At 38.3% G+C, this 13,911-nt stretch overlaps 1 protein-coding gene across 2 annotated transcripts in view; it reads left to right on the top strand.

Annotated features, from left to right (window-relative positions):
- The window catches only part of PCSK2 (proprotein convertase subtilisin/kexin type 2), a 255,372-nt gene that overhangs the window by 181,604 nt on the left and 59,857 nt on the right, over nucleotides 1–13,911 (top strand). For both annotated transcript variants that reach the window (XR_014795318.1, XM_084887637.1), the window contains exon 6: nucleotides 2,388–2,464. Coding sequence is in view for 1 of the 2 variants with exons in the window: in XM_084887637.1 (XP_084743763.1) it covers nucleotides 2,388–2,464 (77 nt within the window). In the remaining variant the exon portion in view is untranslated. The remainder of the gene's footprint in view (nucleotides 1–2,387; nucleotides 2,465–13,911) is intronic.

The following is a 13,911-nucleotide window of genomic DNA, read 5'->3' as shown; positions in this document are numbered from 1 at the left end:
CAGGATAATTAATTAAATTAATTTATTCCTGAACACAAACAATTTCATGAAAGGAAATGCCATAATTCAAATCAATAAATGATTTGGTTTGAGCCATAAAACTATAAACAGCCTTTGTGAAATCTTGCTTACTGTTCTTTCTTGCTATAAACCATTTGACTTTCATCCAGAAAACATGCAGCCAAATAATCACAACTGTTTGCTTTCCTTAATACTCAGTGTAGATTGTTATGTAAGGAGGAGAGCATTAATCATCAAAATCATTGGAAAGACAGCAAAATACTTAGAATTCCTAAGTTATCATCCATTTCAACATTCAGAAGTGAAATTGACCCAAGACAATACACAGTCTTTCTTCTTGCTGTAAAAATTACTTCAGAGTTCCTTGGATTCTCAACTACCAGTTCCATTGTCAGAACTCCCTAATTCCTCTTGTGAGCCATCACCCACCTCAAGGCAAACCATTTGCTCTAGAAATGAGCACCAAAAGGCCTCGTCCCGGGTAATGATTATGAGCCAGAAAGGTGAGCCAGAGTGGAGAGCTTGTGAAACAAACACAAGGTGCGAAAAATTTCAGCTTGATTTTTCTCTAATCGAATTTAATTCCTATCTGCCAGGATAATTGCACTGATGGTAAAAAAAAAAAAAAAAAAAAAAAAAAAAAAAAAAAAAAAAAAAAAAAAAAAAAAAAAAATTTTTACTTTGGTCTACTCATGTTTTCCCCCTGCCCTCCTGTCTCCAGAATTCCCCTCCAGCTTCAAGGATGAATGTAGCATTAAGGAGAAGGATCAGGGGTCCTGATGCTTGCATCTCATCCTCGGTCCATCCTGGACTCTCCTGTTGCATGCATTCCATGCCTACTGGAAAGTCAGTTCATGCAGATCATGCCTAAACCCTGCATCTTCATTGTCCTGACCACAGATCTTTCTGGGCCAGATGGTTCTCACTGTTTGTTCTCACCAATCAGCCCCCAAAAGAAGATTGTGGCTGTTCCTTGCTCCATATGGAGGGTCACAAAAATGCAGAATGGGGCTACCTCAAGCTCCCCAGTTAAGACACCTAACAGAGCCACTTTGATTTGCAGTTTCATTCCTTGTCCAAGGACGAGTCCCAGACTTCTCTGAAGTTGGACATTCCAACAGAACTCTTCCCACTTCAAGAGCACAGCTCAGAAGAAAGAGGTAGCACTCATGGCACCTCTGAGGACCCCACAATGGCTACTCATGCTGAATTTTCTATCTAACTCACCCTAGGTCGGGAAATATTAATCTCTATGGAGAAAGCAATCAGGCTTAACAATAGTCTTCCAGATCTACTGTTTAAGTTTCAAATTCAGCTTTGAAACCCAAAAGAAAAAATATTAACTTGTGTTTCTCTTGATATTCCTATCCCACCAACTCTACCTAAGAATGCTCTTATCTAAAAAATTCAGGGAATATTAGGGGTAACCAAACATACTTAAGGAAGGCAATAAATTACTATATCAAAATGGTATCGATCAAAAGAAAACTGCATATATTAGATTCTTAATGATATGCTTTTGAAAGTATTTCTGCTGTAACCTTATAGCAGCTTATGTATCCTCTTTCAACAAAACAGTAAATTGTGTAAATGACTGTGGTTGATGTTGAAGTTGATATTTAGGGCTTGGGCAGGGATTAAGCATGAAAAAGGTAAGCCCCACATCAGTCTGAAGCAGGGAGCTGGATTTGAGCCTTCCACTTAAAGCAAGAAAACTATAAAGGCCATCTCACTTGTGACATGAGAACTAGAACATTCTGGCCATCAGTTCAAAGAAACTTAGCTAAATCCCTGGATTCCAGGTAAATCCCATTTATACAAAAGACATAACTCAACTTAAAATGAAAACAGCCCTGGAGAGTGTAGGACTCAAAATCGTTACTCTGACGGCCTGAAATTGATTGGGATGAGGAAAGGGGATAGCCAGTTTTGCTCAGTGGATAGAGCATAGGCCCGCAGACTGATGCTCTATCATTAATTGAAGTTCGAATCTCCTCAAAGGCACATGCCTAGGTGGCAGGCTCCCAGCCCAGGGCATGTGCAGGGGCAACCAATCGATGTCTCTCTCTCACGTCAATGTTTTTCTCTCTCTCTCTACCCCTCTCTTTCACTCTCTGAAAATCAGTGGAAAAAAAATATCCTCAGGTGAGGATTAACAAAAAAAAGGGGGGGGGATGGAGGGATAAAAGGGAAGACATAAAGCTCCAAAGACACATTTCAGCTCTATCACCATTTGACAAGGGCTGGTCCAGAGCAGAACATAAACACAGTGGGGAGGGATTAGCAGCTTGAAACCGTTGTATCGCATTTTCTCTTGCCTGTGCCTCTGGCTTTATTGACCCAGTGAGACCCCTTGTGTTTTTCAGAATGCCGAAGCAAGTTATGACTTCAGTAGCAACGACCCCTATCCTTACCCTCGATACACAGATGACTGGTTTAACAGGTAAACTGGGCCTAACGAGGTGTCTTTGGCTTTAGGTTTGGGGTTTTATTCTGTTGTTTTGTTTTGTTTTTAAGACTTAAAAACAAAATAACCTCAGTGCTTCATTAAATTGTGACTTTCCCTCTTTGTGGCTATATTCTCTAAATTCTTAGGGGTTTTTTCTAACATTGCAATGCCCCTGTAGAATTTGCTGTTGAACTAGGAATTGTTTGCCGCTGCATAAAGATAGAAGGAAATAGGAGTAAGAAGAAAGCCTGTCTGGACCCACCACAGGGTGATTTAAAACATGCTGGTTTCACGTGATCTGTGGAAACGATTGTAGAGAACTTTTTTTGCCCCACGGGTCTGTGTCTGTGTGTTTTTTGAAGTGCATCTGCTGTAACCTCATGACGGTCATGCAATCCCTTTCTTAAAACGAAACTGGCAGAGGTTTGAAGTATTGCTCAGCATGGAAAACTATCCAACATCTACCTATTTTCTTCAGCCTATGTGGCTACTTATACATGTAAGTGCAGCCTCTTTTCCCCCCAAGTAACATTCTTGTCTAACTGGTTAATTACATATAAGAAATACCAAAAAATAAAGATGTATGGCTTGCTCAACCAAAGACTGCTATAGTTTTTAAACCTAGTGCTTCCCTATTATTGATATTCTTGGGTGAAGTTTATGAGAATCTATGAACTCTAATTAATGGTATAAAAATATATTATGTGTACAGCACCTTATTCATTTCTTTTACCTCTGGTGACAAACTCGTGGCCCATAAAACAAATGGAATTCTCAGTTTAGTGATAAGAAAATAGGTTTAGAAAGGGAAAGTGACTTCCCTTGACAAACAATTAGTATATGTCAAAGTCCACACTTGAATCCAAGCTTCATAAATGACTCTAATTCCAACTTTTACCATCCTTTAGTCAGCATCATTTTTATTATAAAAGACAGAAAGCATTATGGTCAGAGAGTGGCCATGTAGCTTAGACTCTGTTCCTATAATTAACAAATTGACCAGAGAATGTCTAGGATGCAGACAAGGCATGCAGGTGGAGGGACTTGGCAATTACAGAAAATGTGTGTGTGGGGGGGGGGGGCGGAGATAAAGAAAAACAACAATTCAAATTTGTAACACTTTTAAAAGATCATAGCTGATGTCCAATAGCACAATTCACTTTCTATCAACTTTGCCTACAGCTTTAAAATTATAATGCAGTATTTGGAAGTGTAATTAGGGGGTGAGGATGTATTAAAACATCTGAGAACTTTTGATATAAGATGTCTCTTACCCTCATGACTTATAAACATAGGTCCTCACGTACTCTTAGCAAATAAACCATTTCCTGGCCCAGGGATGTGACGTTACTAACTAGATGTCACTAAGTCAGGGGTGATGTGATTGGAAATGATGGTCTGGGGCACTGTGGTGAGGACCACAAGGAAGTGGCTGGCTTCAGCATGATTGGTTACCAGTTGTCCACTTGACCTCAGAAAGGGCAGTAGCAACATGTGTGCCAGCTGTTTACCATCTCTCTGCAGCTAGAAGGTACTAAATTAACCTGTGATGGAATGATTCAGGCACAAAAATATTACCAACAGAATAGTTTTCTCCCTTACCCCATTTTCTGAATCCATCACAACCTTCCCCAAAGCATCTCTTCCTGTGTGATATACTATAAGATTATTCTTTTTTAAAAATTAATTTTAAAAAAGATGATGATGATGACTCCTCCCTTAAAATTGTTAATTTTCAAATGTGTTCTTGAAAGTGTAATTTTACACTTGATCTTAGCCAAAAGGCCGAGAAGTGATTGAAAGTATAATTTTTAAACTAGCTAAAATCTTCTAGCTAGAACTAATTAGTATTTAGTGCAATAAAATTTTTCATTGTCACTAGTAAAAATTCTCAAGTGTCCAATTGCCTGAGACACAGTCATAGTGAGTCAGATGAGCATGATCCTTGCCTCTCAGGGAGCCAGTGACTCAAGACACAGTGTCCACTGTGACCAATAAATGGGACTTTTCCCAATGATCAAGTCATTCAAAGATCCCTATCCATCATAACTTGTTGCTGCAAAGAGTAGATGGTATCACAGTTCAAAGCATGGCCTCTCAAAACATAACTACTCTTATAATGGTTATGGGAGGATGGTGGGTCAAAGTTCAAGCCCTACAGCTCTGGAAGGATCCATAGTCCAAAAGCTTGAATCTGTTCTCAGATGATTCCTGCCTGGCACAAGAATTAAAATAGAGCAGACTTCCTATGAGTGTAGGATACATTTACTAAATATTTTTTCCTAAGATTAAATATTTTTCTGGGTAATTTCTTCAATATAATTTAGGGTTTGGAACAGGAAGGAGGAAAATGACTGGGTATACAGAGGGAATAAAATTGGCCATGAGTTAGTAATTGTTAAACTGGCTGATGGGTATATGAGTTCACTATACTCCTGTATATATTTGATATTATCCATAATAAGAAATAAATTTTAAGAGCATAGGGCATAAAAAGAAGCAAAAGAAAAAGAGTTGGAACTTTAATTCAGTACTCATGAAGCTGTTAGTTTTGGTATACAAGCTGCTAAGGAACTTGCAGTGTCATATGAGGAGGTGATAGATGCCTAAATCACTACAGGGTTAAGGGTAGCCAGAACAAAGAAGGAAAGAAAGAAAGAAAGAAAGAAAGAAAGAAAGAAAGAAAGAAAGAAAGAAAGAAAGAAAGAAAGAAAGAAAGAAAGAAAGAAAGAGGGAGGGAGAGAGGGAGGGAGAGAAGGAGGGAGGGAGGGAGAAGAGAAGAGAAGAGAAGAGAAGAGAAGAGAAGAGAAGAGAAGAGAAGAGAAGAGAAGAGAAGAGAAGAGAAGAGAAGAGAAGAGAAGGAAAACATGAGGAAAGCTAATACCTATTAAGCAGTCACTATGTTTAGAGCACTATTTTAAGTGTTTTGTGTGTATTAATTCAAGTCTCATTATAATTATCTGAAACAGATATTATCATTATTTTTCCCATTTTGGAAACTGAGGCACAGAAAGGTTAAGCAAGTTGTATAACATCACATAGCAAATAAGATAGGATTTGAAATCAGTGAGGGGGCCATTACATGCACTGCCTCATAATAAAGATGCTTTGGAGGGCCTAGAGCCATGGTCGGCAAACTGCAGCTCTAGAGCCACATGCAGCTCTTTGGCCCCTTGAGTGTGGCTCTTCCACAAAATACCACGGCCTGGGCGAGTCTATTTTGAAGAAGTGGCGTTAGAAGAAGTTTAAGTTTAAAAAATTTGGCTCTCAAGAGAAATTTCAATCATTGTGCTGTTGATATTTGGTTCTGTTGACTAATGGGTTTACTTACCACTGGCCTAGAGGAATACAAACTCGTGATTGGCTGGAGCAGTTAGGATAGGCTTCCTTGAAGATCAGGTGGCATTTAGCCTAGAACAGTGATCAGCATTAGTCAACAGAGCCAAATATCAACAGTGCAATGATTAAAATTTCTTTTGAGAGCCAAATTTTTTAAACTTAAACATCTTCTAATGCCACTTCTTCAAAATAGACTCTCCCAGGCCTTGGTATTTTGTGGAAGAGCCACACTCAAGGGGCCAAAGAGCCGCATGTGGTTTGCGAGCCGCAGTTTTCCGACCACAGGTCTAGGATTTTAAGGAAGGTAATAGACAGAGTTAGTGGGAAGTGTGTCCCGGAATATGGGTACAATTTAGGTGAAGAGAGGGAGGCAGGAGATCCACGCATGTTCACAAGGTGGCCTGGGTAACTGGGCTGGGATTTAGAGACTCGTGAGTGGGGCAGCATTCTAAGAAGACTTCACAGAAGAGTGAGCATGAAAGTTTCGGACAGGTTTCTAGGAGAAAGAAGGAGAGATTCTGTGATTGGATAGGAAACTGGGTCAGAGGCATAGACAAGGACCATTCTCCCATTGCACCCAAGGAATGTTGCTCCCCAAAGACTGCAGGAGCCTTGAGCCCCACGCTTGCCTTTGTCAGAGTTCACTACCAATCCAGCATGGGTCTCTGGATCTCTATGCAATCACAAAGACAAGCTGTATTCTCTTCTGGGCATGGGCATCATACTTGATACCCCATCTCTGCCCAGCAGACTTTGGGCTCTTGAGAAATGCTCACTTAAGCAAGACTCTGATAAAGAGCTGACTGATGTTGACCAGCAATGGGCTTGGACTATTGATATTCCAGTCACACCACCTACTATAAAGGCCAGTTAGGACTCAGAAGCAATTGCTGCCCAGGAAAAAGCAGCGGCTCTCCATCACAGGGTTCTCATTGCTGTGAAAAGTAGAAAATAAAATGCACTACAAGGGGCTCTCTCAAAGCAAGGAAATAAAATGTTTTCCTTGGATGGGAAACCAAGTTCAAGAGCAGTGCATCTCCCCTGAGCTTCCCTGATATTCTAAACCACCATATCATCCCCTCTGTACTTATTTGTTAAATTGTTTTCCTTCAAATGTACATTTATTTAAGAACATATTTAAAATTCCAAACCAAGGACTTTATGAAAGCAAACTTCATTTATATGCAGAACTGCTTTCAGTGGATCTGTATATTAGAATTTCTTGCCCTATGCTTAATTTGACTTTATAGGATTATTTCTTTCTAAGCAGAGCAAGTGTATTTATTCTACTGTGAACCATTTAATAATTACATGCAGTATCTGGGCTCTGAGGATATATTTGAAACAGTTGAAAAATTTGCAAAAGGAGTATAATTTCCTCCTAGTTTACAATCAGAGAATACAGATGGCCAAGCCATATAATAATAACAGTAATAATAACCCAAATTGCAAAAAGAGAGAAAATAATACACATTTAATGAGCATCAACAATGTGCAAAACTTATATAACTGATTCGCTGTGAGGTATCAGGATCTAGTACCACATTTTTTTCCTTGCTGGCATTCAACGAATATTGATTGGCTGGTTGACAGATGGATGACATAACTTCTCAGCGGAGCTGAGTTGTTTAGTAGCCTTGACATCTGGCCATGTTAGAGCTGCCTGCTTCTTCCAAGTTTTGCAGCCCTTGCTTTGTCAATAATCTTCCATCGTTGCTCGGTTTTAGGTCAATATTCAGTGATGCATTGCAGATCCGTATTTCATTACTGTGCTGCTGTCCATAAAAGTCCCTCTTGCATAACATTTATTTGACAAGCATTCGACACTGAAATGTCATCCCTGCCATTGCAATATTTAGGAGCATCAAAGGGTGCAGCACACTCTGTCTATAAGCCCTAAAGAGCAAGAGATTTCAGATTAGATGCAATTCCTGGCTGCCAAAAATTAACTATAAATTCAGGAAGAGAGAAGACATTTATTACTCAGGCAAAATGGGGGGAAGGAGGAAGGGAAAATGGATGACGAGAAACATTTATCTCTATGTAAGTTCCTTTGATTGACAGCGTTAGTTAAACCTTCAAATACTAAAGGTTTTCCATGATTAACATTTTTTTCTTATTAAAAGTCGTATTTCATTTTGAAGAGTTCTATGTGACAAGCCAGAGAAGAACCTGTGAGAAAAACGGGCCTTCTCTGGTTGGCTATTTGCACACGGATGGAAACTGATACTTTACCCTGGTGACACGTAATGCTTTAGAAATAGACAAACGTCGTTTCCTTCCGTCTTTATGGACAATTCTGTAATCACTTCCTAGATAATAAAATTCAAACTGCTTTCCAAGACCTAATCTAAATTTTTCTTTCATGGGAGCTTTGAGAATACAGTAGTCCCCTTTTATCACATTGTAAGACCACCCCAATGGGTAGATGCCCAAAACCAGAGAGAGTACTGAACCCTATATATACTAGGTTGTTGTTTTTTTTCTATTCATACATACCTATGACAAAATATAATTTATAAATTAGACATAGTAAGGAGACTAACACCAATATAACTAATAATAAGATAGAAAATTATAACAGGATACTATAATAAAAGTTATGTGAATATGACATTATTAAGTAAAATAAGGGTTTCTTGGACACAGGTACTTTGGTGGTTGTACCTACCGCAACCACCAAAGGATGAGTCACCTCCTGTGTGGGATGGAGCAGGACAGTGAGAGATTTCAGAATAGCATAGAGTTAAAAGCTTATAAATTGTTTTTTCTGGAATTTACTATTTAATATTTTTGGACTGTAGTTGACCTAGGTCGGGGGCCAGCAAACTCATTAGTCAACAGAACCAAATATCAACAGTACTACTATTGAAATTTCTTTTGAGAGCCAAATTTTTTAAACTTAAACTTCTTCTAACACCATTTCTTCAAAATAGACTCGCCCAGGCCGTGGTATTTTGTGGAAGAGCCACACTCAAGGGGCCAAAGAGCCCCCTGTGGCTCATGAGCTACAGTTTGCTGACCACGGACATAGGGTAAATAAAACCACAGATAAGCAGGGAATATTATATCTCCAAAGTCGATATTTGCTCAAATGTTGCTGTTGCTTTAAACCTTCCCTCTATACAAACCAGAGCAGAATAAAACACAACAGAAATCAATTTTGCTAGCTATTGTGATCCATGGGGGGGGGGGGGGAAGAACACACAAAAAATTTTTAATTTTTATTTCTAGTCCCCTACCTGGATTAGACAAGTCTTCATTATTTAAGGTTTCCCTGTGGCTAGAAGAAAAGACATAACACAGACTGGGAGCTATGGAGAGAATCATATAAATTATAAAAGAATCATCTATATGTTATTGTAGTATAATCATTTCTACTTTGGAAACTGATGTTATGCATGCCACATAGGGGGGTTTTATGGTCCCCCAGTGGCAATAATTCTTTTCTTAAGAGAGAAAAATATAACAGATTACGATGAACAAATATATAGAGTTGTGTTAATTACTTGGTATGAAGTAAGTGATCCCTGAATCAGTTTCTTCTCTCTGTAAAATGGGAGTAAAACTCCACCTTGAAGATTTGTATGAGTGACTAGACACATGTGCACAAAGCACTTGGTAGAGGGCATGACATATAGTTAGCATTCCCAAATGGCAACAAATATAATTGTGACATTCAGTGAAGGAATTTCTAAAGAGCTAAGTCAAAAGTGTTACAGCTACATAGAAAATGGGGAGAATTTATGCCAAAGGAGTTCTTGGATGGCCCAGCCATTCACCCATTTTTTTCTCAGACATCTATCCTCTCATCTGAACTTTGACAGAAAGTAGATAACAGTCAACTCAAGGTTAAAGTCTATGGCAAGTGTCTGTTACCTGTGTTTCTGCATTGTTGATTGAAAGAGGAATTGTATCTAAAGATAGTGTATATGCATGAGACAAGCTTGACCTATTGGAACAAATGAAAGGCCTAACATCTAGGAAGCTAGAGAGCCTCTTCTCTTCCCCAGAAAGCACTGGGCACTTCCCAGCAGAACTGGGATTTTACCCAAAAGCAGCTGCACCTCCTCACCTATTTAACCAGGACTCTTGAAACCTAACATCTTACCCTGTAGAATTCATTGGAGGTTAGCCTGCATACATGGGTAATCTCTGCAGCTCAGCTCCAATATTTCCAACACTGAAGCATCTTTCAGCAAAGACATGACTAAAAATACTGTAGCTGGCCTCTGTGGAACTTTGGTTGTCTAAGAATCTGTAGATCTAAGGAGACTGGAGATTAGATGCCCAAAAACCTGGCCAAGTTGACTACTAACTTGCTGAATGAATCTGCATTATTACCAGTAACTCTGTGAATCCAGAGCCCTAGGACACCATTAAAAGCTGTGGCTGTCAAATATAGTACTAAGAGGTAAATTAAGACAACCATAGGACCAATGGCCAGGAATGGAGACTAAAAAAAGAAAGAGAGAAATGGGGCTGGAGGGATCTCCAACTCAAAATTAGCCTGAAAACCAAAATTCCAAAGTATCTAGGGGAAAAAACACATTCAACAAAATAAAATTAAAAAAAAAAAACAGGGCATGAATTTATACCAGGTGAAATTAATTTTATGGAGAATCTTTAATAAGACTTTAAAATAATTTATGTTTAAAATGGCCTCACAGAAACAGCCAGAATAATGTTTGACCAAATATCTAAGCACCCTGTGACCCATCCAAGTTGAAACATAAAATTAACCATCATGCTTTTTATTTGCACATTTGCTCAGAATGATAAGTGCATGAATAACATCTGTTTAAAAAGAAAAATAAATGATGTGGAAAACATGAGCAAAAATAAACATGAATATGAAAAAGAACGAATTGCAATTGAAAAATACAACTGGAATAAAATCTCAATAAATGAAATAAAATCTAGCCTGGGTGCAGTTGAGTAGGTAATTAATTAATTGAAGGTAACACTATCTATCAAAAACCTACAGCAAATATTATTTTTAGTGCTGAAATTTGATGGCATACTCTCTAATGCTGGGAAGAAATAAGAATACTACCTAGCATCTCTTTTATTTGACAATATGCCACATCTCATGACCAATGAAATACTGATAAATCTAAGAAAAAATATGTGAGAACATTAGTGAGAAAATTATAAATTTAGAAAACACATAAAGGAAGTCCTGGATGAATGAAGTGGCATACTAAGATCATGGATAAGAAGATGTAACAATATAAAGATGGCAAGTTCATTTATTAATTCAATTCCAATTAAAGTTTTTTGTGAAGTTAAACAAAATGATCCTAAAATTGATATAGAAAAGCAAAGAGCCACGAATAGAAAAAGAAGGCAAGAGAGGAGAAAGAGGAGGTTGAAGAGAATGAATATGAAGAGAGAAGGAGATCAACATCATCAAGGTGGGAAACTGCCTACCAGTTATCAAAACATTATAAAACCTTAATAAATATGAGAGAGCAGGGTTAGCTCAGGGAGAGGTAAAAAAGGTTCAAAGAAATGGAATAGAGAGGCCAGCAGCAGATATCACACACAACACACACACACACACACACACACACACACACACACACACACACACACCCTGTATAAAAAGAAGCTTAACATATTATCAAGATGGCAATAAAAATAATAAGGAAAGGATGGTGTGATGATATTTAATAAATAGGACTAGTTGATAGTATGCAAAAGTAGGTGTCCATCTCACATCTTGAACATAAATAAAATTCAGGATAATTAAGGCCTAAATGTATAGAAATCTTTTAGAATTAAAATGTAGAAAAACAACTTTATGATACTAAAACAGGAATGGATTTCTTAAACAAATCACTGAACCCCAAGAAAAATAAAAGGATTGATAAACCTGACTACATTAAAATGAAACACTTTTTCTTCAACAAAAGTGACAATGAACAAAGTTGAAAGACAAGCCACAGACTAGGAGAAGATATGTGCAACTTAGTCCTCAAGTTTTATGGGGGAGGGGGGACTACAAAATTAAATGTCAAAACATATAAAGAATGGCCACAAATCAAAGAGAAAACATAATAGAAAAATGGACAGAAGTTATGCACAGGTGATTAACACAAGAGAACACCTGAGTGAATTCACATGTGAGAAGATGCTCATCCTCTTTAGTAATGAGGAATATGCAAAATGAACAAATGAGATACCATTTCACACCAAATGGACTAGCAAAATGGTAAATTTTGCTGATACTAAATGTTGGCAAGGATATGAGAGCAATAGGAGCTCTCCCTCTCTGGAGGTAATATATATCCATAAACCTGTTTTCCCTCCTATAATACATACATACTCCCAGAGAAAATCTCCACATGTGCCCAAGAAATTAAATAAACAATAATATTTTCTTAAAATTATTTGTAACAGCAAGCAATTTGCAAACAATCTAAATGCCTCTCATTCAAAGTACGAATAAGTAAATTTTAGCATATCTTTAAGTGAATGACTAGACAGCACTAAAAACAAATGAACTAGAATTCATGAATAAACCTCAAAATACGAGTGAATAAATAATGAATACGAGCAAATTTTAAATAGATCATATATTATGAAACATTTTTATGTATATGCATATCCGATTAAACATGATTGCGTAAAAACATGCATGGATCAGTGTTCTAATTGTCAAACTTAGTGTAGTGGTCAAATCCAAGGCATAATGGCTTCAGGGAGGGCTTCAATTACATCTCTATATATTTATTTATTTTAAAAATCTATGCCAATATAAAACACATGAACGTGCCCTCTAATTACAAAATCATTTGGCCTCTAGGATACCTTGACTATTCACACACATAATTACTGAAGTTGTTTACTCAAAGCCCATCTATTTAAAGGTTAATCTCATCCAAAACATCCTCACAGAAACACCCAGAATAATGTTTGACCAAATATCTGAGCGTCCCCTCACCCAACCAAGCTGACACGTAAAATTAACCACACACTTTTTATTTGCACACTTCTGATAATCAGGAATAGAGGATGGTCGAGGGTCAAAATTAGAGAAGGGGTTTGGAAGCAGCAGATTTGAGTTAGAATTCTGGTTCTTCCTGCTAATGAGAAGTGATTAGTATCTCTGTGCCTCAGCTCCCTCCTCTTTAAAATGATAATAATAATAGTTTGCTGTGGGGATTAGATAGAATAATGCATGTAGCACTCTCAGCCCAGTGCCTGGCCCATAGTAGGTCAACAAATGATACTCATCATGTTCTTGTTGCTCAGTATACCTTAATCTATGACTTGAATAGAGCACATACAAAAAAAAATGCTTTGGGCTGGAAAGGATTAGTAGGGTGACCAATCACTCTAGTGGATGAAGGCCAGCAACATGGAAAGAAGGGGTGTGCCTATTCTCTCTCAATGGAGATCCCCATGGACATCTTCATAGCTACTGTGTCTGTTTGGAGAAGCCCCAGTATAGTCATCATGGTGGTCCAGGTTTGAACCCTATTCCCCCACAGGTTAACTATGCATTGTCCCTCTAGCCTTGTGTATCCATTGTATAAGTTATCCATTGCCAAGTAATGCCACATAAAAACCATCCCAAAACTTAGTAGCTTGAAACAATAAGCATTAACAATTGCTCACAAATTTGTAGGTTAGCTAGACAATGCTGTTGATCTGCACAGGGCTCAGCTTTGTGGCTGGGCTCCCTTGTGTGTCCATGGTCAGCTGGCCGGTTGGCTGGGGGCTTGCTGGCTTAGGACAGCCTCTCTGACATGTCTGGAGGATGGTTGACTATCAGCTGAGGAGATAGGCCCAAGGGATTGCGTGTCTTTAACCATCCAATAGTTGAGCCTGGTCTTGTCCACATGGTACCTGGGCACGGTTTCAAGAGGAAGGAGAAGCTACAAGTCTTCTTGAGGGCTAAACTCAGCATTTCCACACATGCTTTTGGCCAAAACAAGCTGCAAGGCCAGCCTGATTCAAGGAAGAGCAAAATAGGCTCCACTCTCCAGGGAGGAGCAAGAAAATCACATTGCCACAGACACAGACCAGGAGAGTAGTAATGCAACATAGCCGTGACTCCAGTAACTTGAAGGTGGTCAATCAAGCAACCATAT

This window comes from Pipistrellus hanaki, assembly GCF_964339955.1.
Source record: "Pipistrellus hanaki genome assembly, chromosome: 6".
NCBI classification, from domain to species: Eukaryota; Metazoa; Chordata; class Mammalia; order Chiroptera; family Vespertilionidae; genus Pipistrellus; species Pipistrellus hanaki.
The sequence above is the reverse complement of the archived record's forward strand: the minus strand, read 5'-3'. Positions and strand labels throughout refer to the sequence as shown.